Consider the following 23200-nt stretch of genomic DNA (forward strand, 5'->3'; position numbering starts at 1 on the left):
CAAGAGCTTAAATGGAACAAATATCAGCCGAAGCTTTATCACTCGCACCATGGAGCTTGTTGCTATCGAAATGCAGGGTTGTTTTGCCAATGATCCAATCGGCCAACGCCCCGTTATCAGAGACCGATAGTTTGTAGATCAACTCAGAGTCTCAACCAACATGGAATCCTGGGGAGGACGCGGGGAACGAAGTCCGCAACGACATCAAGTTTCCTATCATGCTTTTCATCTTTAAATCCACACCATGGAGATCAACTTGAACGGCCAGACCAAAAAGAGTAGTAGGAACAGTCATCCTTGCGACTTTTGCCGTTACAAGCGCGCCGCTTGCTTGGTGCACGAAGACACGCCACCATGTGAGCTCTGCCGACGATTAGGCAAAGAGTGCACCTTTGTTGGGGGCCCTAACAAGAGGAGACGGTTATCCGAACGACGGCAAAGCGGTTCGAGCGATGGCATACAGAGCCCCCGTCATCAACAGGATCGAGCTGCCCTCGGAGCAGAGGAGAGGTTCCCATCTGCGGAAGTCTCGCCCATTGCTGATTCCATCTTCGTTAGAGGGCTGATGGACTCTGCCAGCCCGATATCACCACACACAACGTCTTCACCAGATGTTTCAAGTCGAGAGAATGTCTTTGTACCATCGTCGCTGGATGCGGAGCCCGATCACAATGCTCAGGTAATTGGTCCCAGCGGTGAATCGGACCCGTACCTGTTGAACCTGTATCACTTCGATGAGAGAGACGAATGCACATTTCAGCAACTCCGCATCAGGAATATGGGGCCTGAAGATGGGGTTCCCATCCAGTTCATGCTACAGCGCAATTCACAAGCTAGTAAAGCGCAACCAGGCGGGCTGGGAGCTACCGCGGCCGACCTTAGATGTGAAGTCTCAGACTTGGTCTCTGAGAATGTTGGCCAAAGGCTCATCACCCTGTAAGGAAGTGACCAAACCCTTTCATACTCACTCCGATTTACCTAAATTTAGAACGAGGTCTCATCTGACCGGTTGCAGGTTCTGGAAATACGTTCAACCTTACTTCCCGGTCGTATCCAAAGAACACACAATCCAAAATCTCAACGGCAGCCCCTCCGCAATGTCAACATGTCTCCTCGCCGCAATCTACGGCCATGCTCTCCCTTTCTGCGTCTTTGATGACGTTCTTTGCGTAGATGTCGACACCCTCCCCTCAGCAGATCACCTGTTCAAACTAGCTTGGATGTCCGCCCTCTCCGAGTTCCATACCCCGTCCCTCGCCACCGTACAAACGATGCTTCTCATGATCCAACGACGGCCAACGAATAAACACGTTGCCGACACCCCGTTCAAGTGGACCATGCTCGCGGACACTGTAGCACTTGCTCAGTGTCTAGGGCTCAACCTGGACCCGTCAGATTGGACGATTCCAAACTGGGAGAAGAGACTGCGAAGGAGGCTTGCTTGGGCGGTGTATGTGCAGGATAGGTGGTTGAGTCTCAACTTTGGAAGGAGTTCGCACATTCAGGAGTGCGATTGGGATGTCTCACAGCTTGGGCCGGAAGATTTTGGTGATGCTCCCGGTTGTGAGGGTGAAGGGCCCTTGGTGTGCAAGCATTTTCTGCACTTGGCCTCTCTGACTGAGATCGTCTCCAAGATTCAACAAAACATGTTGTGAGTTGCTTCCATACACTGCGATACTACTCTGGTATTGATGCTCACTGACCATCATAGCTCCATCAAAGCCACTAGAGCTCTCTCCAAGTCCCTCGAAGCAACTTTCGAAGTTGCTCGGCCCCTGAGGATCGAACTTGCAGAGTGGTTGCAAACCCGACCCGACGTGGGAGAACAGCCCTCGGCATCTTTGCCAGAATGCGGCCTTGACGGAAACGGCAGTCTGAAACTCGCCTACATCACTGCAAAGATTGCCGTCTTCAAGGCCCTCCTTCGACCGAAAAGCATCGAAGTCCCGACCGAGGCCCGCACGGCGTTGCGCACCGGCTCAATGACTATTGCGCGAGAGATGCACGACTTTCTCGCGAAACTAGAAGCTCATCATCTCGAAGCTTTCTGGCATTCATGTAAGCGTCGCCCCAGCCTCCTCAGAGGAATTGTGCTTTCCCCGGAAATATTTGCTGGATAGCTGACCACAGTTAGATTCCCGCGTCAACTTTGCCATTGCGAGCAACTTTATCGTCTTGCTCTTCGCTCTTTCTCCGACACTATCGGAAGCTGAAGACGCCCTTGCTCTTTTGATTCAATGGAGAGGCTTACTGCGGATCAAGTCAAGAAGCTGCGACTTATTGAACTTGAGCCTGCTAAGACTTGATGCCATCTTCGTGGCGGGGCTGGGCAAGCTCATTGAATTGACACCCGCAGCAGCCGAGGCAGCTTCGAATCGGGGCTTGTAGCAATTGGCTGTTTTACATGTATGATTCACGTCCAAGCCCGTGAAACACCTCCACGAGAACCAGAGGGAATTGGGCCAGGCCCTTAGCTCAAAGCATGTGGTTCAATCACATTAGAATATAACTTGCCTCCAGCGTCATTGTATGGTAGTATAAGTCTAAGGTTTACCTCATCCCATCTTCACGTCTCGGTCCTTCCCTTCCAAGCCATTCTCTGACCCGACCGAATCCTCCACCGTGGGATATCCGTCAACGTACAACTGCTCCCGGCTATCGTCCACGGGGAATGGCTTGACTTTCCAACTCAACCAATACGTAAAGCTCGCCACCAAGGTACTGACAAGCCAACTCAAGCTGTAGAGGTAGATGGCTCCCTTGGGCACCCCTTTGGCACCACAAGCAGCCGCAAGACCAGGCATGTTGGGGATAATGGCAAGAATGAAGGCGATAACCGCTCGAGGGTTGACGCCGAAGGTGTAGTAGTGTATGCCTCGCGGATCAAAGAGGGATGAGACTGCCATTATACGCTTGCGGCAGATCCAAAAGTCGGTGATGATGATGCCGGCGATGGCGCCCAGGAAGAGAGAGTAGCCGCCAAGGAAAGAGGAGAATGATTTAGCACTGCGAAGGGGATCGAGGTTAGCATAAAATCTCGGCTACAGGACAACACGCACAACTGACCTGTACTGAATGTACCAAGGCACGGCGCAAACGCCAAACACGGCGCAGATATACGCTCCACGCCTATTGTTGATGTACTTTGGAAACCATAGCGCCAAGTCGTTACTGAACGAGACGCTGTTGGCGCTGATATTTGTACCAATCACCGCAAATGCCCAGCAGAGTCCCGCGAAGAACTGAGCAGCGCGGTTCTCCCACAGCCGTGCGACTTCCAGGGGGTTCCAGGTTACCTTGCCATAGATGACCTCAGATGCGCTGCTAACGGTGGCACCTAGTACACCACACATTGTTACAAGTACGCATAGTCCGACGGCTTGTGTCCAGAAGACTTGTCGAGGCTCCTTTGCGTAGCGCGTGAAGTCGGGCATGTTGAGGGCGAGGGTTGCCTTGGGACCAATGGCACTGGTGACGCACTGGAAGAATACGACGATAGCGGGAGTGCCGTCCTTGATGAGGGTTGGCTTCGAGAATGTCGGGCCAAAGCCCTTGCCTGAGAAGAGGTCAGATGAACTGCTGTAGAATCCGTTGAGAGTCGGGATACCTGCCAGCAACGATGGCCCAAATGAACAATGTCAACCCAAAGATTGGCATAATCACCGTCTTGACCATGAACATGTACCTCAAACTGCTCACATGCAACCAGAGCAGTGGCAACTGAATAATGATGAACAAGAAAAAGCACAACAGCTCGGAGCTGGTGACGTGCGCGCTCTCGGCAAGATGGTTTGGGAAGTTATTGAACGATGGCCAGATGGCGGAGATCATGACCTGCAGGCACTGCCCGCCCTGGAACGACTGTGTACCGAACCAGATACAGGCAACGACACCGCGGACGAAGACGGCGCCATAGGAGCCCCGGAGGCCGAAGGAAGCTCTGGTGAAGACGGGGAAGTTGATGCCAAAGATGCAGCCGACGTAGCCATCTAGCATTGCCGGGATGCAGACCAGAACGTGGCCAATGAAGACTGCGAGGATCGCAAGGCCTGGGTTAAGGCCTTTTGTAACCGAGGTTGAAGAGACTGTTATTATTGAGGACGGGTATTAGCAGCCATCTTGGGTTAATTACCAAGTTGTATCGGAGCATGAAACCATGTGCGCACTTACCTTGATACATTGAGATGGAAAATGCTTCGGCGATCCAGAAGCCGAGCAAACTCGGCCAACCCCAGGTGCGCTCCGGAGAGCCCATCGGGATCGGGTCCATGTCCTTGTTCGACAGCCGACCTCCCTCCGTGCCGAGGTCGGCGCTCTCGGAGCGGAGCTCCAAACGCTTCCGTAGACCCATCGTTGCAGCGACCGAAGTGTGTGCAACCACGAGTAGCTCTTGGATTTTGACTACCTGCACGTGGGCTTCACCTTCAGAAGAAAAGGGAAGGTCAGGGCGATCAATGGCACAATTGGAGTTGCTAATTGTGCGTGCGGGGAGCCGGAATAAACGATGTCTAATTACTTTTACGTTGTTGCGCATCCGGTTTCATTTCTAAGACGAGGCTTATCAGATTTCCTTTCAGCTATCCTGCTATCGTCGTTGCCGAGCGCCATGGTCGTGCAATTCCCGGATGCGTGCTACGCCCAGAATGTTGTGATAGGCACGCGATAGGCGCGGGTTGTTATCAGGCCGATTATCGGGGATATCATTGGCTTATCCTTTTTTGATGTTGCGTTACTCTAACAAGGACTACGATAGGCGCTGCATAATCTAATCAGTTGATCAACGTTAGCATAGTTCAAGTTGTAGAGAGATTACTTGACTCGATAAGATTGATTTTGAGTGACGATTCACTACGATGTTGCCATTTGATTCTGCGGTGGTCCGTGGAGAAAGTATGCGACTCATCAGAGATCGATGAATGGCCCCTAATTGATAGCACGAAGTCCAGTCCCGAAGAGTCAAGACAGCATTGAAGACTTCCCTTTGTGCCAGCCTGGACAAAATGGCACCGATTGCGATGTCTGACCTGAAGTCGCCTTCATCAATTGCTGCCGTCGACTCAACCGTTTTCCCGGCGTCAGATGCCGATGAGAGGTTGAAGAAACTATGGCAACTCCACGGACATCCTCATAGCTCAAGGTACCATATACTCTCAAGTGCATCAGTCTTCAAAGACTTAATGGTTCTAATACTGACTGAATTCTCAGATTCTGTGACCCGAATTTGACGAGTGTCGCAGCGTTGGTCGAGCATAATGCTGCAACCCAACCAGTCAAGCCGGCTTTCATACATCCTGTGGGCGACTCATTTGAAGTGCTGGACTGGGCTCAGCTCAATCAGTACTGCCTTACAGCGTCAGGTTTCTACTCTAAGCAGTTTCGAGGGGGCATCGCTACTGCCAATGAAATCGGTCAGCAACCCACTGTCGCTCTCCTAGGTGTCGGGAACTCGATCTCGTATCTCATCACCCAATTCGCCCTAAATCGTCTGCACCTTCGGGTCCTTCTCCTTAGCAACAAGAACTCTCCGGCAACAAGAGATCACCTACTCAAAGTGTGCAACGTTGTTACAATAATCACCGATGAGGCGAGTGAAGCTTCACTCCACGGTGAAAGCCCATGTCAACTCCCGGTGACGAAACTCATCAGCTTAGATGAGTTGAGAGGGAATGGCCTAGAAGTTTATGAAGAACCTGGTATGGGGTTTGAGACTGGTGATGAGTGGAATGTCCAGTCAATGATCATCCACTCATCTGGTTCCACTGGAGTGCCGAAACCAATTATCCACACGAATCGGAGTCTGTGCCAGATAGCGCGGATGTACAGACTACTTCCAGAGTTCTTCATTGAGAACTGGTATCTGTGTTTTCCCTTGTAAGATCTGGAACTTCCCTTCTGTTCTATTTGCGAATGCTCATGCGTCTTAGATTCCACGTAGCTGGGCTGTCAATTGCATTGTCAGGGCTCCCAACCGGTCTACCTACTTCTTTGCCTCCAACACAATGGCCACCAGCTCCAAGTTCAATCCTTTCTGCATGGAAGTCCTTGGCAAGCCTCGGCTATCCGCCCGACTGCCTTCACTGTGCGCCCTCAGTTATCGAGGATCTCTACGAATACATCACTCTCACTACCAAAGATTACACTCCTCTGACGGACTTGAAGGTCCTACAACCCGGAGGAGCTCCGCTGTCCCCTTCATTGCTGTCCAAACTCCAGAAAATCGGCGTCAATGTCAAAACAACATACGGCACAACCGAAACCGGTCCGCCGCTACGGACGATACCGCATACGAGAGACAACCCAGACGTGTACCGCTTCCGCAACCTGTACCCAGAGTCGGAGTATGTACGAATGGAACCTATTGCGGATAACCTTTTCGAGTGCGTTGTTCATCGCGGATTCCCTCTCGCTGCAGAGCTCTGGCTTGAAGAGACTGCGCCGAACCCATATCGTACGGGAGACCTGTTCAATGAGGATCCCCCGGGGAGTGGCTATTTCGTCCTCCAAGGCCGGCGAGATGACATTCTCGTGCACAGCAATGGAGAGAAGACACATGCCGCCGCTCTCGCTATGGCGCTTGAAGAAGATAAAACGGGCATTGTTGCGAAGACTGCAGTCTTTGGTACAGGAAAGCCTTTCCCCTCCGTTGTTGTTGAGATCAACTGGTCTGAGGTGGAGAAGCGGTCCATATCAGAAGCTGATCTTCCTGAAGAGGTGTGGAAAGTGGTTGGGGTCTGCAACAATAATTCCCCGACATACTCACGAATTCCTCGTGAAACGGTTCTCATTCTTCAAGAAGGGAAGACGTTACCAGTTACTCCGAAAGGGAACGTGCGACGGACGATTGCTTGGGAGCTTTATGGAGACAGAGTGGAAGAACTCTACAACTCATTCCTGGGCACCAAGCTTGATGCTGATACAGAAGCCGCGTCAGTTCCTTCTAGGGACCCTGATATTTCGGATCTTCAAACCATCCAAACAGTCGTCGCTGAGGTTTTCCGTGTCCCTGTGGATGGCCTCACGGAAGATCAAAACTGGTACGAACTTGGCCTCGATTCTTTGCGAGCTGTCGATATACGGTCAAGACTTGTGCAGATATTCGGGGCTTTTCCTCTGATGTTCATCTTCGAATATCCTACGGCAAAGAAGCTTCTCGAGTTCCTTCAACTGTTCAAAAGTGGTCTTAATAGCAATGCCCCGGCGGCCAGCAACCACTATGAGTCGATGCGGTCGACCATACACCGCATGAACATCGAGATCGACAACTGGCAAGTGACTCAAGCTCAACAGGAAGATTCGATAAGCGACGAGCAAGTCATATATCTCACAGGAGCCAGTGGTGCTCTGGGAAACGCACTACTGGAAGTCCTGGTCCAGGTGCCAACTGTTCGAAAGATTTACTGCGCCGTACGAGGAGCAGATCCTCAAGCTCGAGTCTTGGGCTCCATAAAAGAGAGAGGCTATCCTACGAGCATTTACCAAAGCGAGAAGATTTTACCCGTCAGCTACGACATGAAGGATGGAAAGCTAGGTGTAGATGAGCAGATGTATCAACGTCTGATGAATGAGGTGACTGATGTGATGCACAACGCCTGGAAACTAGACTTCAATCAACCCATTCAACAGTTCGAAGACGATTGCCTGAGAGGTAAGTTTCATTTGACGCGAACTTGAAGTCGCTGAGCTGACGAATATCTTTTTAGGAACTATGCATCTCATGTCTTTTTGCCTCAAAGGGCTCAAGAAGACGTTCACCTTCATGAGCAGCGTCGCCGCAGCAATGGGAAGCCCCGCCGGCACCAAAGTGCCAGAAATTCCACTTTCTCCGGATCCTGCAAATGCCCTTCCCACCGGATACGCGCAGTCCAAGTTCATCATCGAGCAAGTCACGCAGCACTATGCCTCTACACACAATGTCCCTGTTCGCATCCTCCGAGTTGGCCAGCTTTGTGGTCACTCAAGACTGGGAGCATGGAACAATACCGAGATGTGGCCTACCATGATGATGGTGGGACTAGATCTCCTCAATGCGATGCCGACCTTACAGACTAACGTCGACTGGCTACCTATTGATTTCTGTGCTGAAGCCATCAGTAAGGCGTTGATTCACAACACTCCCGAGACGTCATATGCTGTGTACAACCTTATCAATCCAAGCGCGATCTCATGGGAACAGCTTGTTTCCATGCTGGAAGAGGCTTATGGACAGAACTTCCAACGCGTTGAAATGAAGGAATGGGTGTCTAGGTTAGAAGCAACTGCAGAATCACAGGGCTTGGGTGTGAGGGAACTGCCAGCTCTGAAGCTCCTCGGTTTCTTTCAATCCATGGCTGAAGGCAATGGTAACGGCGAGGGCGTGGGGTTTGATGCGGGAAGCGTAGAGAAAGGAAGACGAATTGAGGTGGACATGCTTAAGAGATGGCTGGAAGTATGGCGTCAAACAGGTCACTTGAGAGAATAGAGCGCCAACTTTTTTAGTATCTTAGTAAAGAATTCGACGACAGAGGCTCAATCTCGGCTTCCGTGATGTGAACTGCAGTGTCGCATTCAACCCGAATAAGAGGAATTCGGCAGTTCAGGACTTGGCATTCTCCGATGCTTTGGCAGGCTCCCGTGATGCTCCCGCGGAATCCACGTGTTCCGTGGGTGGTCGGAATGCTAGGCGGCGTCCGGCACGATGCTTTGAACATCACCAGACGCCATGGTCTTGAACGCGCCGAACTTAATCGCTAGATGCTCTATTCCTTCAGCTTGATTCAACAATGCTTCGCGTTGGATTGGGGTAAGGTCGCAGATATATTACTCGTTAGGCAAACATGCAAGCCCAGGCCCCCAATCGGGAAGCAAACCATTCTTAAGCGAATGTGGCACGCTTGCATGTCAGCATGTGCGATTTATTTAAGACTGTCATGTCTCTCATTCAGCTACCCCGGTGATCCATTTCATGTTGTTTACGCCGGACAACAGCCTCTGCGATGCTCACCTCACGCGCGACCCCCATCACTTTCCGCCACTACTCAGCACACCTCAGAGTTGCTACCATATGCAACCACAAAACACGCTCATTCCACGCCACCTATTCAGTGAAATCCGACCAAAATCATGACATAATCGTCGTCGGGGCCGGCATTGCTGGAGTTTGCACAAGCATCGCAGCCGCGGAAAGCGGCGCCAAAGTCCTTCTCCTAGACGATGCACATGGCGGCGGAGCATCCGCGCTCTCAGGTGGCGTAGTTTACGCCGGCGGAGGAACGCGACAGCAGAAAGAGGCCGGCTACGGCCACGACACCCCGGAGAACATGCTCGCCTATCTTAAGGAGGAAACGGGAGACGCAGTCAATGAGAAGACTCTCCGGCGCTTCTGCGACGAAAGCGTAGCGCGGCTTGAGTGGCTCGAAAAGCACGGCGCACGGTTTGAGGCCTCGCTGTGTCCTTACAAGACCAGCTATCCGACAAATAAGCATTATCTCTACTTCTCGGGGAATGAGAAGTCGCACCCGTTTAATAAACTGTCGAAGCCGGCGCCGAGGGGACACCGGATGGTGCAGCCGGGGTTCTCTGGTTCTGCGCTGTGGCAGGCGCTCTTTGACTCTGCGATACGTCTGGGAGTAGATTTCAAGCCGGCGTCTAAGGTCCAGCAGGTTCTTTTCAATGAAAAAAAGGACAAGGTCAGCGGAGTTGAGATCAAGACGTTGCCTGATACCAACTCGCTGTTCCAAAGGCACAAGGGCCTCACGCAAAAGACAAAAAAGTACCAGCTCATGGCGTCCCAGCTAGCCGACGTCTATCACCAAAAGGCAAACAAAATCTGGCAAGAGCATTCCGCCTCACAGACAATACACGGTGAAGCGATAGTCTTGAGTGCCGGCGGCTTCGCTTTCAACCCCGAGCTGAGACAGAAATACCTCCCCGAATTCTCCAGAGTCGCTCCGCTCGGGACCAATGGTGATGACGGATCTGGAATCAAGATCGGGCAGGCAGCGGGAGGATCAGTATCAAACATGAACAATATGTCTGCGTGGCGGTTCTTGTATCCTCCAACGGCCCTGCTCGAGGGCGTTGTCGTATCTCAGGCTGGAGAGCGCATGGGTGCGGAGGATGTCTATGGGGCTGCACTCAGCGAAACCATGATACGACAACATGGGGGAAAAGGCTTCTTGATTCTCGACTCGGATCAATGGGCGAAAGTAAAGAAACAAGTCTTCCAGCAGACCAACATGCCTCTCTTGATTCAGAGACTGCATTGGCTCTATTGGAGTTACAAGAAAGCTGGCTCTTTAGCAGCGCTCGCCGGCAAATTGAACATCTCAGCCGACGGTCTGGGGTCGACAGTCAAGACCTACAATGACGCGATCGCTAGCGGCAAAGACGATCCGATGCACAAGGAGGCAGACTACTGCAGCCCAGTGTCGAAGGGTCCGTTCTATGGTGTTGATATATCTTGCCGCACTGAGGGAATCCAAGCTGTCAATGGACTGACGCTTGGCGGACTGCGCGTGGACGGCGAGACTGGGCTAGTCCTGGCCGAAGATGGTAGCAAAATCGGTGGGCTGTATGCTGCCGGGCGAAGTGCTGCTGGAGTATGCGCCAACGGGTACGTCAGCGGCCTGTCCCTCGCCGACGGGGTGTTTTCGGGGAAGAGAGCAGGTGAACATGCTGCTCAACGTTCATAGAGTCTGGCGGCATCAACTGTTTCTTCGGTGTTGTGGATCGATGATGTGAATATGCCGGAATGCAATGGCCGGCTCGAAATGAGAAAAAGCCTAAGCAAAATGCTCTTCGTAGGTCCTTCAAGGTGGATTGTGGAGCTTGCTCACCAATTACCGAGATTATTGGCAAATGTTTTGTGCTGCCCCGTTTGCGAGAATGTACCCCACCAGAACCGGGGACTCCGCCAGTATCCTGGCCATCAGCCGGGGAGCATGAACATATGAGATCCCATCGCCAGACTAATCATTTCAAATGCAGTAATATGATACATTTGTAGGGATATAGGTACTCTGTGCTTTGTCAAGTTACGGAAAAAAGGGACGTTTGAAGATGAGGACGTAGACCGACAATTAATCATCGAGCCACGTTGGTAAAGGATCGGCGCATTGCCGGTTAAGGAGTTGTGTTGGGCATCATGTGCAATGTCCATTTCGTGCCTACCGACACGCCGAAGACTATCTTAGAAACTAGCCCTGGTTTCTAGTGTTTGGTACTTGAGCTGTATAATCGAGCTGCCCTATTTGCCTGGGCTTTTAACGAGGAATAGTGCGGATTAGTTATTTTGTTATCGTGACGGCCTTTGAAGAGATCGTCAGCGCCTTGTCAACGATGCCTGCTTGAAGTTCGAAGAGAGCAAGCATGTGACTGACATCTTTTCTGTGGCCGACAAGGATATGACGACTGACTCTGTGGTGGAGTTACGGGGCCAATTTTGCGAAAGCGAAATGCCGCTGGTCGCGAATAATGCCATCCGCGCCCGCAACGGACTGCTCTGTTTGACAGGCCTCATAGCAAGGTAGTTAACGAATGGGCGACTAAACAATCTGCTACTAATGTATCCTATCTCACCTCCGTGATGGTCTGGAATATGTCTCAATTAATATACATCATGGGAAACATAGCAAATCACATGGAGAGCGGTGATGAAACGGCAGACGGTCGTGTCGCCCACTTGGCGAGCAACCTGTGTGAGAACGTGAAGTGGGTTATCGACGGAAGCTTGGATGGACGTTTTGACGGAGGGTTGTCGGGCTGCTCAAGCAGACAGGCTGCTACTAAATCCAGAGAATAATGCAACGTGCTAGCCTGCCATGCGGCCAACGACTCCCGGTACCATGGCTTGCAGCTTGCAAATGCTTGATACCGTAATCAATAGATGGGTGAAGCACGGAAATGTGTGGACGCAAACACCCAGCCAAGAAGGACTTAAGCTGCGTTGACATTCACTAGGGTTCGACATAGTTTGTGGGGCATTGAAAAAACTGCGAGTCGGTACAACTTTCTGTCCGAACAGCTGAGGCCGTATGATTTGTTCCAATTCGTTTGAGTACCACTCAATTACCGTACCTCAAATATGTGAGACCACGTTATCAACAGTCACAACAGACTGGACGTACTGTTACTCTTATGATGACCATTCCTGACACATCGAGTTTCCTGCGCTTTGTTTGGTGCCCTCAAAGTCAATATGAAATGAACGGGCAAAAGTGGCACGAGATATGCCGACAGGGATACGGCCTCAACGTCTCCAGAACTAAGGTAATTGTCCCGACGGCGTGTCACAACCTCGGCAGATATCCACATACTTGCTCAGGGATGGGCTCTTCGTAGGAGAGCTTCTTTCTGGGGAGATGAAAAAATTCAAGAAGCTCGGCCCCGAGTTGTCTGAGTGGGAACTGTCTGGTGTCTCCATGATGGTGCCAGTGCCCGGGCAGCTGGAGCTCGTGGTTTCCATACAATCTCTGCCATGTTCGTCAATTTACAAGGTCCTTAACACATCAAAGTTGATACCCAAGAATTTCAAGTCATGGCTGCACGATTCATTGCTGGGCAGTACATGTATGCGTGACTGAAGTAGCCTCGCTCCGAACTTATGAATCCAACGAAACACCCTCAGCACGAAATGGATCGCGAAGTTCCCCTACAGGTGGCCGTCGTCGGCACCGGACTAGCCGGCCTTACTACAGCATATCTTCTACAGAACGACAGACAGCGGCGATATGCTGTGACTCTATTTGAACGGGTAAATACCAAACATGCTCTGATTTTGAATTGCTGATTGAAATGCATAAACTGACCGTCATAGGCCGAAAGCCTCTCATTTGACTCTGCATCCGTCGCCATTCGAGATGAAGACTCCGGCAGCATTGAGCGCATCGATCTCCCCATGCGGGCTCTCGCTGGAGGCTATTACGCCAACGTGATGCGCATGTACGATCACTTGGGTATCCCATACCACCCCGTCCGATTTCTCTTCTCGTTTGCCAGAGCGACATCAGCTCATAAAGCCGATGCAGGAGCATCAGCAAAGACGTCTGCAGGGAGAGAGCCTGGAGAGTATTTCGTTCACGCTTCAAATCTGCACCAAATTCCACCCTGGCCAGGAAAACGCGGTGTTTTTGCACACCTGTTCGAGATTCTGTACTTGGTTCTCTGCCAATTCTGGTTCACGGTCGCGTGCTTCGTGGTGCGTCCTTCATCCGGCCGCTCTGAAGGAGGCGAGACGTTGGCCGAGTATTTAGAGAGAATCTGGATGCCACGGCGCTACACCACGCATTACTTGCTTCCAATCCTGAGCGGCGTGTCAACTTGCTCTCACGCAGAGCTTTTGGCGTTTCCTGCCAGTGATGTCATCAACTACAAGAAGCTCTCGCACGGCCAGCAGCACTACACGGTCTGCGGCGGAGTTCATCAGGTCGAAGCCAGACTGGCAAAGGAGATGAAGGATGTCCGCTTGGGGACATGCGTCGCAGACGTAACACCGTCTGCTGAAGGAAGGGTTGCAATTCGCTGGCAGCCGACAAGCAATCCGGCCGGGCCAGTCATGAGTGAAATCTTCGATCGGGTCGTCCTCGCTGTGTCGCCCGATGTCGCTCGCAAGGTCTTCAGTCCTTTGCGTGAGATCCTCAAGCCAGTGCCGACTCTCCGTGTGGAAAGCTCAGTGCTCCGTCCAGCTAGTGTACTGGCAGGTCAGTCGTTCACACTCGTGGTAGATGAAGAATGCCGCCCGTCGACCTGCTCACATCATCGGGGGAATATGACACCACCGCAGGCAATGTGCCTCAGAACCGACTTCGCTGGCGAGACGGCGCAGACAGAGGCACTACATACGATGCCAGGAGGAGCGATTGTCAGCACTTGCTCACTAGATCCACAAGCCGACGCGAAGAGAGTACTGAAGACGGCGAGGTTCACAAGAACGCTGAGAACGCTAGCGAGCAGAGTAATAATTCAGAAAATAATGGAAAAGAGAGTCTCCGACAAGAAGAGAGACACAGCTCTTGCCACCAAAGAATGGGTCAATGGACAAGGAAATGTATGGTTGTCTGGGGCATGGTGTTGGGACGGAATGGTTCTTCTTGAGGGCTGCCTCGTCTCTGCAATGAGAGTTGCGGATGATTTTGGTGTAGAAGTTCCATGGCAGGCGCACAGCGGGAAGAGGCGATGAGCACAGAACGCATTCAACCTATAGCAAACCGTGTGTATGAGATAAGTCGAAGGGATTAGGTTGAATTAAGAGTCTTACTTCTTCAATTGATGAGGCAATCAGGCCTCCGGGAGGGGCTGTGGTCGAGAGTAGCTAATATCGGACCTCCGCGCGTGCGCGGATCTCCGGACCCTTGTCATCTTTGAATTCCAGGTTCCCAATCCTCTAGCACTTTCGCACCTGGCAGCTGGCAAACCACTGAGGCAGCTGATTTGCGGTCCGCAAATTATCGAAGCCAGCTCTTATCAAATGGCGAAATGATGCTACCATGTCCCATCTAGCTTACATGTACTTGAGACAACGAGGTAAAGGCAGTTCCTACATCATGAGTTCAAGGAGTATGAACGGAATTCCTAGAGCTCACAGTCGTCAATGCCGCAATCTTATCGTCAGTCGCAGAAGACGAAGTCTTAGGCAGGAGTCGAGGTTTTGCTGTGTGATGGTGAGTAAAGATACGTACTAGTCACTACCCAAAGGCATGATTATAATAGATCAAATACGTTTATACTGAAGAGCCAAGCAACGTTCGTGTAAGGCATGTCATAACAACATCGGGTTTCTACCCGCAACGACACAGTTCGTGTCAAGCCTGATTCGATGTCTCATTTTCTCAAGGGCGCTTATATGCAGGTGCTGTCACATCGCTAACGATCCCTGCCACTTCAGTTATGTTGGATGACAACAATCAACACCAACCTGCGGGGCTCTCTTGAATCTGTGCCGTGTTCCGCCCCTGCCTGTGCTCTCTCGACTCACGATATCTGAGATGAGTTTGAAAGAATTCCTGACGAGCCTCGGTTGTTAAGCTTTATTGGTTTTTGAACCGAGCTGTGTTTTCCGCCTCTTTTTTCGCCTTAACTCACGCGCGCCGTCGGTCATTGCGGTCGATTTTCATATCGCGACCTCAACTACTAGCCACAGTTTTGTCTTCATTTCTCGTACATGGACCCATTGACCCCGCCAAACACTGAAGCAACGCCAAGAGATGGATCGACGATGGTGGGGGAAGCATCTCGACCTGAGGGCGTTTCTGGTCTTCCGTCGCATCATGCGATTCTACAATACTTTCGTCATTCTCGCCGCTCTCGTCAGCGGTCTAGCCGTCGCCGCTCTGACATTCCCCGACTTCCATCCCAGCACCGGAGTAGGCCAGGTCGGCGAAGGCTTCCTCTGCAGCGCAGCCATCACAGCCGTCTTGTCCGCTGTGATAGGAACGATGCTGCTCTTCGCTTTTGAGGGCGCTGAGAAGGCAACTCGAACGGATCTTGCCGTCGCGTGGTCACCGTTATTTCTCCTGGACATATCAATTGTTGAGTTTCTCGTTGGGATGACGTGCTGGTACTGCGGCAAGAACACGCTCTGGAGGGGAATGTTGATGGCGGCAGAGCTGGTTATGCTGATGCTGTGCTGCGTCGCGCTTTCGGTATGGATGTGGCTTCACCTTAGCCGAGAGGGGGGACTCGGCGCAGAGGAAAGGCAAGCAGTGGACGAGCAAAGACGAACAGCGGATGACTAGGTCATGCAGTCTCAATACTGGAGACCTAAGATTCTGTATACGGTGATTCAGGAAGGAATGCCAGCCTCCGGAGGACGATACTTTTCTTCAAGCACAAAACCACCGCGTTCAACTCGACACCTACCACGTTTGCCATCCCAAATCGATTCCACCGCGGCTTTGCAGCGGAGAACCTTCCAACGCTGGGCTACCTTCAAGTCACTATTGATCAAAGATGAAATAATATCGAGAAATTGCTCAAGGAATCTTTCTGAACTCTTCGAACCGATTCTGCAAGAGTACTACTTCACTCTAGAGACTCAATTGATTGGTCCGAGGAAACTCATCAAGTTCGAAACTTTGAACTCCGAGCACTTGATGATGAAAGCACAGCGAACATTTGTAACAACAAGCAAAACCTCCGGAAACTTATGTTATTACGCATAATGCGAGGACGCTCCGATGGCTAGTCCACATGCTCCAGTACATGATTCCCTGAGCTCGGCACGAAGTTCAAGGTCATGGTCATGACCAGCCCTGCTGCTTGCAGCTTCAGCGTTCGAGGCCGTTTGGTAGAAAATATTTGAGACCAATACTGAAAAAGTTGCATTCTCTGCTAGGCTTCACAAAGATAGCTCCGGGATAATTCTAATACAGAGTGCAACGAGAGGAAAATTTGCCGAAAGTGCGTTGCAGTTGCACAGGTCTGCCTCTGTTACGGAAAGGGATAGGACTAACCTAGCGTTGTACCCAACGGCACGGGAAAGGAAAAGAGCTGCAGGCAAACAAACTCTTCAAATTTGCGCGATACTGCGCTTCCCGACGATCATCCTACACTACTGGTATTCAGTATCACCTTGTACAAAAAAGGACCCTTCCTCGAGGTCGCATAAACCACACGTCCACTGCCACTCTGAGATACCTGAGTTGCATGTGATTTGGGGAGACTTTATTTCTCTACTTTTATGAACATTACGATAATTGCGTGCAGAATTCTCTTTGAATGAATAGACTGGGGTGCGTGGCAATGATCAATAGGACCATCCTGATCCTGTCGGGCTAGTACCTAGGTAAAGTTAGGTGAGGTACACAGGCACTATCCATCATGTGGCGAAACGGAAGTCGAGCCTACATGTAGCATCCATTAGTCAAAGCTGTGAGGTTCTGCTGATCACTGACACAACTTACCGTTTGTTCCCTTTGTCTGTCGTGTTTGCACGGTAGTCATGTTGCTGCTCCGGTGTCATAGCGTCCCACTTCTTGGCCTTGCTGTTGTTCCTCCACCGATAGTAAAAGTAGGTGAAGGGGTATTGTACAACCTGCATACCATGTGAGCTATGAGATTCAATCTTGAGATAGATTGGTCGTCTACTTACACACATCCAAATGCAGATGACCAGCAAACCCTTGTTGGCCTTGAAGTATCGGGGGGCATCACTTGGTTGATAGACTTGGCTAGTCAGCATCCTCTGCCACCTTGAGTCTGAACGAGAGCTACTTACTATTTGCGCCGATCATACCACTGACTTGAACCCACATGTTGTACAGGCTGAAGAAAAGTGTGAGGTGAATGTAACATCACTAACAAGAGTTGATGCGACTTACGATGCGGACACTGTTCTGTTCTGGACGGATCCAGCATTCCTACTCGTCCATGCAACTTGAATAGGGTGTGTGCTGGCAGGGATTAGCAGTCGGAAAGGACAGATCGAAATCTTCTACACCTACTAAGGGAAGGACAGCAGCACTGTTGCGATCGCAAAGTACGCCCAGGGGCTCGGGTTCGCAATCACAATCAGGGCAATGAAGCATGGCAATAACCATGCATCCTCTGCCATGGCGACGAAACTGCGGTTGTTGCAGAGCTCGCTAGCGGCCGTGATGGCCAACATGGTGATACTCGATCCGATGATCCACGGAATTGAGAGCAAGTTGGTTTGGATGACGTTGAACTTGAGGTCTCGGAGCGACAAAGTGAGGTACTGGTTGACAGGGTACTTCGGCAAGCCAAAGAGCAAGCCGAGAGCGTACAAAGGCCACATGTCGTAATCCTTGGAGCATTCCCATATCTGCTTGACGGACAAACCTTGTCTGTTGTACATACCACCTTTCTGGGGATCGTCGCGGATGACTAGCAGAGTCTATTAACTTGGGAATAGGTGTTGCTTTCTTTTGAGACGTACCGGAGTTAACAATGATCTTTTCCTCCTTCTCGTTGAAGTAACCCTTGGGGTTCCACCAGCTCTTCGTCTTGGCCGGGCATTGAGGCATAAGGAAGAACGAGCACAGTCCCACACAGACTATATTGATGTTGTTAGCGATGTAGCCGCAAGATGATGGAGCTGTTCTTGTTGACTTACATGTGAAAGCACCTCTGTTGACTGTATATTAGTAAATTGGCAACGTCGCAAGGTCATATTGGGGAGGCTCACTCAATGAGGAATAACCAACGCCAGCCCTCATATCCTAAGATGCCGCGCATTGATACCAGACCGACAGCAGCAAAACCAACACCGATGTCAACTAGAAATACCGATCAGTCAGGCCTAGATGGAGCTTGAGAGTAGGCGAAGCGACGTACCTAGTTGCGAAGACATCCAAAACCAGGCCAGTCGAATCGGAAGCTGGAGAAAGACGTTAGAATGGTGTTCTAGTGCTGAAGGCCAGGACGGGACTGCTGACTGAGGTGCCTGTGTACCAGTAACTCAGGTAAAGAATTGTGTCACTACCAAGGAGTTAGTCGGAAGCTTGGAGAGGCTTGTCAAGGATCAAGACTTACGGGATGAAACCTCCTTGAAAGGTTGCGCTAGACACTCGGTCGTAAGTACACGTAATACACTCTCTCAGGCGCATCAACCAGACTCACATAAGGTATCTTGTTGCAAGAAAGGACGTTCGACCCTTCAGAAAGAATTGCGCTCCAGAGATGATGGAGAAGAGGCAGATCTGAATGGGGATCCATAGATCGGGTCCAATGCTATATGACTGAATAAGTACAAGTTCACGACTCGACGAAGAAGATCTACTCACCGCTTGGAGATCAACTGCGATGGTAGCTCGGCAACTAGAAAGCCAACACGGGATATCGTTTGACCAAGGTTCTGAGTCGTGTAAGCGGAGATCAGAGCAGCCAGTCTCCCAGTCCATAACTCACATAGTCGCCTCGCGTCAATCCGAGATCGTCAAGCATATTGTCGGATACGGCGTTGGATATGTTGTTCCGGTCGATGTTGAGGGCTGCGAACATTACACAAGCCCAGACCTGTGAGTTATCAGCTTGCGTTCCTTATCGAGTTGTCTAGGTCATTGTACCATGATTTTCCAGTCGACTTTACGTCTAACAGCACGTTCCTCTCTCCATGTCCATCGGAAGCTAGGATCAAAGGCAGCCCAGTTCTCCCATTGAGGGTGAATGTAGAGACTCTTGTACTCCTCGACATTCTCGGAGTCCCAGATACTTGGTTGCGTGGCAATCTGTTAAGCATGTCAGACGCCATCAGGGTCTTTCGCAAGTTGATATGAGTGGATATACGCACCGCATCGAGGTCGTACTCTTCCGCTTTTGGCCCTTTTCGGATTCTGAAAAATCGGAGGATGGCATCGCCCATTGCCGCTTCCATGCGTTGAGTCTGCTGCGTTGCAAGCGCGGGGGCTGTCGGAGGCGCGGCATCGACGGTAACCTTGTCGTCAACAGCGGATTTGGAACCCAGGCCGCCATGGTCAGACGACGTATCGGACCCGGCGGGTGACGGCTTCCCAACTGGATGTTGCGAGGACATCTTGTGCGTCGTCGAAAGATGGAACAATGACGTACGGTGTCTGCACAACGCGAAAGTTCAAACCAAAATCCAGCCCGCATGCAGGACAAACGAACCGTTCTATATAAATGTCTCTTGATAAAACTCTTTCAGCAGGGGTTTCAACATGCACTGCGTCCCGAGCAAACGGCTTACTCTCCAGCCAAGCTGTCATGGAACGTCGCCACAAGGCGTGACGAGCATTTGGGGGTGCTAATGGGTAGGAAAGGGGCATGCTTTCTCCAAATCTCGGTCTGATACCGAAGGGCGATCCACAAGTAGATGACGACAGGCTACCTATTCAGTAATGCTGACCCTCCAACATCAGGTTAAACGGTTGTATTCCGAGGAGATCCAAAAGCTGTATGATGAATCTATATGCTATGCCGTTAGTTGCGACAGTTGTCGGAGCTTGACCAAGGGTAGCTGCATTTCCTTGAGTTTTCATGGGACTTCACGTTGAAGCTAAGCCCTATACCAACAATTTGCAACCTCGTCACGAGGTTCAATTTACTTCTTATGGGCATTCTTTTCTGCCCACGGAGAGCTGTCACTTGAAATTGAACTCTTGCAATTAATGGCATCGCTGCGTGTAAAAGACAAGGAACAAGTAATAACTGGGGCTGATGCAACTGTGTGGGTGTCTAGTGTGTCGCGTCAGCTTGCTTGCAACTCGCGCAATTGATTCACCATCGTCGGAGTCGATGGCGTGCTACACGTGACTGCTTCCTGTTGAAGGACCCCAACATGTCCAATCATTTTGCAATTGACTGTCATCCGGAGAATTAGGACTCCTCCGCTGACAGTTCCATTGTAACAAACGCGTCGATCTCATGGCGAAATTTCGACTTGTTGCTTGGTGCGCTTCCCCATTCTACATATGTTGTCGTGCCCCCTAATGAAATACTAAAATCTAGTTACTATCATTGAATATCTTCCTAGAAACAGCCATGAGCCTTGAAGAGCAAGAAGTCTCTACATATTAAAGTGTCACTGGAAGCCCCCTAGATTGCGGCTGCAACCACGGCCAGGTGTATGCTAAGGTGCTGGGGCACTAGAGTTCTGGTTGTGGTTCTTCATGAAATCTTATCATCATCTGGCCGGGGACAACGGTCCTAGCTCTGAAAGCTGAACTTTTGTATTTCATCGTAGGGGCATGCTTTGTTAGCACCCGCAGTCTTTTTCTCAACCATTTCCTGAAGGGCCATGAAGTCGGCTTGCCTGCTCAGTACTTTAGGTAGATCGATGACACAACGATAGTATGCCGCTCAACGTATCGGCTCTATTTCTGCCTGTTTTATTTTTCCTCTTGCTACTGTAACAACTGCTGCTGCTGCTGCTATTCTTCCTACTGCCTGTAATTCCTTGCAGAACTCGCTATAGGAAGCGTGGTGCGACAGCTAGAACAATCACAGTGGCTATAAGAAGGCGGCTACTTAGCTGTGTGATTCCCACTCTCTTACTTTGACACCCAAATTTCTATGAGGCGTGAGAAGGAATGCGTCCCACCAGAGTGATTCAACATCCAGAAGAAACAATCACCCCTTTCGTTCCACTGCGCAAATTCTCAGGATCATGCTAGGTTACAGCGTCAGAACGTAACGATATCGCGCCTTTCCAGCTTCGAAATCCACAAGTCCTTGGTTTGCTTCCGCCATGGGCCTCTCCTGAACCCAAAGATTGATTTCTTTATCAGCAGCCGAGTTCAACATCTCGCGAATCTCTTATCGAGACCCCGTATTTGACCCCGTGATTTTTATCCGCCGCGACACGAGCATGGAGGCGTTAACCTCGAACGACCCGTCTTCCGGCAACCCAACTTGGATAGATGTGCCATCTAGACTCACCAAGCTGAGATAATGGTTGAAAGGGATCTTACCCGTGCAATGGTGTTGATGATGATGTCAAAGGCACCAGTATACTCAGACACCCAGTCCAATCGCTCACCCCTTGCGATATAATCGTCCGCACCCATTCTGAGAACTTCATCTCGTTTCGACTCACTCCTAGATGTACCCACAAGTCTATCCGCCTCGAGAGCTTTGCAAATAGAATACTGCAATGGCCCAGACCTCCAACTCCAATAACACCCACAGTCTTCCCCGGCCCACACCCGTTCAATTTCAGCGGCGAGTACACAGTGATGCCCCCGCAAAGCGTGGGCGCAACCGACACCGAGTCGAACCGGTCATCAATCTTGAATACAAAATGGGAAGGACAGCGGTGGTGAGTCGCATACCCGCCCGTCGCTTTGCCACCGTTGTACTGGAAGGCGCCGTACGTATGCACGGGTTTCTTGCAGTACGACTCCTTGCCGCCGTCGCAGGCCTTACAAGGGCCGAAACGGCCGAGGCAGGCGTTTGCTTGGGCGCCAACACCGACGCGATCCCCCGCTTTGATGTCTCCAATAGCTTTCGTCCCGACGCGGATGGCGATGCCGACGATTTCGTGACCGACGCAGATCGGGTATGGAGCAGAGTACTATCAATTCTCATGGTTTATCAGCATAATAGACAGGCAAGTATGAAGCAAAACTGGCAGCGAATTGAAATTAGGTGTACATACCCAGCCACTGCGCAACGTGTGCAGGTCTGTCCCGCAGACGCCGCTATGGGTGACTTTGATGTCAATATCTGTGTCCTCCCATTCCTTGGGTTCAAACTCCTGCCAAATCATTTTCCCCTCTGTTGCTGACTTGTCGAGGCCAATCCAGCCTTCGAATTTGTAGTTGAGAGTCGACATAGCGGCTAAGAATGTGAACGAGGTGCCGAGACTACACGTAGTGGGTGTTGAGTGATCCTATATGGCGGGCACGGGACCCGAATGTAGTCAAGGAATTGACGATGAGGTATCTTCTTGTTTCGTTGAAGAGGAAAAATAGTACAAACTTGGGTAACTGACCACTTGTGCATAAGAGGAGAGTATCATCGCTTGATCTAGAAGTTACGCCGTCTGAAGAAATCTCCATTCGTTGACACTTACGTACTCCATGGTCGTTCTAGGGGTGTGCCCATTTTTCGACACCACTTTGTGTGTCTAAAACCACACAAAGCCCCTGATCCGTCCGGCCGTGTATTTGAGAGCAAACCCTTGATGTGGTGTAATTAAGGCAGGCTCACAGGCCACTATCAAATCATTGTTACTCCATGACGCCCAATCATGGTCTAAACTAACTACTTAACCTACACCACGAAAACTATCATTTGTCTCCATAATCTTCTTTACCCATACTTCTGCTGATAAACACTCACCGCGATTCTGAGAGTTCGAACAAGCCTTATCGATGCAACCTTTGTGCTGTTGCATATGTTTGTTGCCATGGTATGGAGTTGGGTCGAGGCAGCGGACCAACTTCGACATTTCTAATCTCCCTCTGATGCTAAGTTGTCTCGCGTTGGTACTTAGATGATGCAAACTAATCTCCACAAATGACCGATCTCTTGTAAGCGTGATACGATTGGAATCAAACCCCCCACTGATACGTTGCATAGCAGAGACTACAATAGACCTGAGAGTAGCCTCTTTTGCCAAAGAAACTGAGCATCATGAAACTACCTGTTGCATCGATGTGTTCCGAGCTGTTACAAGCGCAACACTGCAAATGTTCGTGACGCCGAATTTTGCTCTGATAGCATTCCGGCTTTTCTATGCTTGCCTCCCTGAAACAGACGCAACGCTCCCAGTCGAAAGACGACATGAATTGGTTGGAACTGA

General features: G+C 50.8%; 7 protein-coding genes across 7 annotated transcripts; 4 read left to right on the plus strand and 3 right to left on the minus strand.

Annotated features, from left to right (window-relative positions):
- The first annotated feature begins 119 nt into the window (after positions 1–119).
- On the plus strand, positions 120–2542 carry BDZ83DRAFT_634735 (fungal-specific transcription factor). The gene is made up of 4 exons (XM_060509122.1): positions 120–936; positions 1016–1651; positions 1712–2058; positions 2135–2542. The coding sequence occupies exons 1-4, from the start codon at positions 245–247 to the stop codon at positions 2386–2388; spliced, it is 1929 nt and encodes a 642-aa protein (XP_060360625.1). The 5' UTR covers positions 120–244; the 3' UTR covers positions 2389–2542.
- Positions 2543–2555: 13 nt separating this feature from the next.
- Positions 2556–4351, minus strand: BDZ83DRAFT_743934 (NCS1 nucleoside transporter; the record flags this gene model as incomplete). The annotated part of the gene is made up of 4 exons (XM_060513146.1): positions 2556–3006; positions 3067–3556; positions 3612–4085; positions 4171–4351. The coding sequence occupies 4 exons, from the start codon at positions 4349–4351 to the stop codon at positions 2556–2558; spliced, it is 1596 nt and encodes a 531-aa protein (XP_060360626.1).
- A 649-nt stretch (positions 4352–5000) lies between these two features.
- On the plus strand, positions 5001–8465 carry BDZ83DRAFT_761402 (male sterility protein; the record flags this gene model as incomplete). Its single annotated transcript, XM_060515184.1, has 4 exons — positions 5001–5137; positions 5206–5871; positions 5925–7645; positions 7701–8465. 4 exons carry the CDS (start codon positions 5001–5003, stop codon positions 8456–8458), a joined length of 3282 nt encoding a protein of 1093 aa, XP_060360627.1. The 3' UTR covers positions 8459–8465.
- Positions 8466–8820: 355 nt separating this feature from the next.
- BDZ83DRAFT_634737 (FAD binding domain-containing protein) lies at positions 8821–10797 on the plus strand. The gene has a single exon (XM_060509123.1). The coding sequence runs from the start codon at positions 8973–8975 to the stop codon at positions 10668–10670; it is 1698 nt and encodes a 565-aa protein (XP_060360628.1). The 5' UTR covers positions 8821–8972; the 3' UTR covers positions 10671–10797.
- Positions 10798–12610: 1813 nt separating this feature from the next.
- BDZ83DRAFT_756006 (uncharacterized protein) lies at positions 12611–15710 on the plus strand (the record flags this gene model as incomplete). The annotated part of the gene is made up of 4 exons (XM_060514690.1): positions 12611–12730; positions 12794–13676; positions 13760–13930; positions 15178–15710. The coding sequence occupies 4 exons, from the start codon at positions 12611–12613 to the stop codon at positions 15708–15710; spliced, it is 1707 nt and encodes a 568-aa protein (XP_060360629.1).
- Positions 15711–16507: 797 nt separating this feature from the next.
- On the minus strand, positions 16508–19799 carry BDZ83DRAFT_634743 (major facilitator superfamily transporter). The gene is made up of 17 exons (XM_060509124.1): positions 19226–19799; positions 19002–19163; positions 18844–18951; positions 18720–18790; positions 18556–18666; positions 18469–18495; positions 18372–18414; positions 18271–18313; positions 18122–18212; positions 18050–18063; positions 17873–17989; positions 17418–17820; positions 17295–17366; positions 17192–17238; positions 17066–17139; positions 16878–17008; positions 16508–16817 (listed from the first exon to the last, which is right to left on the minus strand). The coding sequence occupies exons 1-17, from the start codon at positions 19466–19468 to the stop codon at positions 16793–16795; spliced, it is 1782 nt and encodes a 593-aa protein (XP_060360630.1). The 5' UTR covers positions 19469–19799; the 3' UTR covers positions 16508–16792.
- A 1257-nt stretch (positions 19800–21056) lies between these two features.
- Positions 21057–22379, minus strand: BDZ83DRAFT_761421 (chaperonin 10-like protein). The gene is made up of 2 exons (XM_060515185.1): positions 22052–22379; positions 21057–21967 (listed from the first exon to the last, which is right to left on the minus strand). Exons 1-2 carry the CDS (start codon positions 22226–22228, stop codon positions 21362–21364), a joined length of 783 nt encoding a protein of 260 aa, XP_060360631.1. The 5' UTR covers positions 22229–22379; the 3' UTR covers positions 21057–21361.
- Positions 22380–23200: the final 821 nt, after the last annotated feature.

The sequence above is a fragment of the Colletotrichum acutatum genome (genome assembly GCF_030867785.1).
Source record: "Colletotrichum acutatum strain CBS 112980 chromosome Unknown BDZ83scaffold_114, whole genome shotgun sequence".
In the NCBI taxonomy this organism is placed as follows: domain Eukaryota; kingdom Fungi; phylum Ascomycota; class Sordariomycetes; order Glomerellales; family Glomerellaceae; genus Colletotrichum; species Colletotrichum acutatum.

Bases quoted from the DNA above. Each gene is read 5' to 3' on its own strand.
- BDZ83DRAFT_634735 (XM_060509122.1), top strand. From the start codon at position 245: ATGGAGATCAACTTGAACGGCCAGACCAAAAAGAGTAGTAGGAACAGT. The intron at 937-1,015 runs GTAAGGAAGTGA...GACCGGTTGCAG, and splicing joins GGCCAAAGGCTCATCACCCT to GTTCTGGAAATACGTTCAAC. The intron at 2,059-2,134 runs GTAAGCGTCGCC...GACCACAGTTAG, and splicing joins CGAAGCTTTCTGGCATTCAT to ATTCCCGCGTCAACTTTGCC.
- BDZ83DRAFT_634737 (XM_060509123.1), top strand. From the start codon at position 8,973: ATGCTCACCTCACGCGCGACCCCCATCACTTTCCGCCACTACTCAGCA.
- BDZ83DRAFT_634743 (XM_060509124.1), bottom strand. From the start codon at position 19,468: ATGTCCTCGCAACATCCAGTTGGGAAGCCGTCACCCGCCGGGTCCGAT. The intron at 17,821-17,872 runs GTACGTCTCAAA...AGACTCTGCTAG, and splicing joins AAAGATCATTGTTAACTCCG to TCATCCGCGACGATCCCCAG. The intron at 16,818-16,877 runs GTAAGTTGTGTC...TGCTACATGTAG, and splicing joins ACAGACAAAGGGAACAAACG to GCTCGACTTCCGTTTCGCCA.
- BDZ83DRAFT_761421 (XM_060515185.1), bottom strand. From the start codon at position 22,228: ATGTCGACTCTCAACTACAAATTCGAAGGCTGGATTGGCCTCGACAAG. The intron at 21,968-22,051 runs GTATGTACACCT...GAGAATTGATAG, and splicing joins ACACGTTGCGCAGTGGCTGG to TACTCTGCTCCATACCCGAT.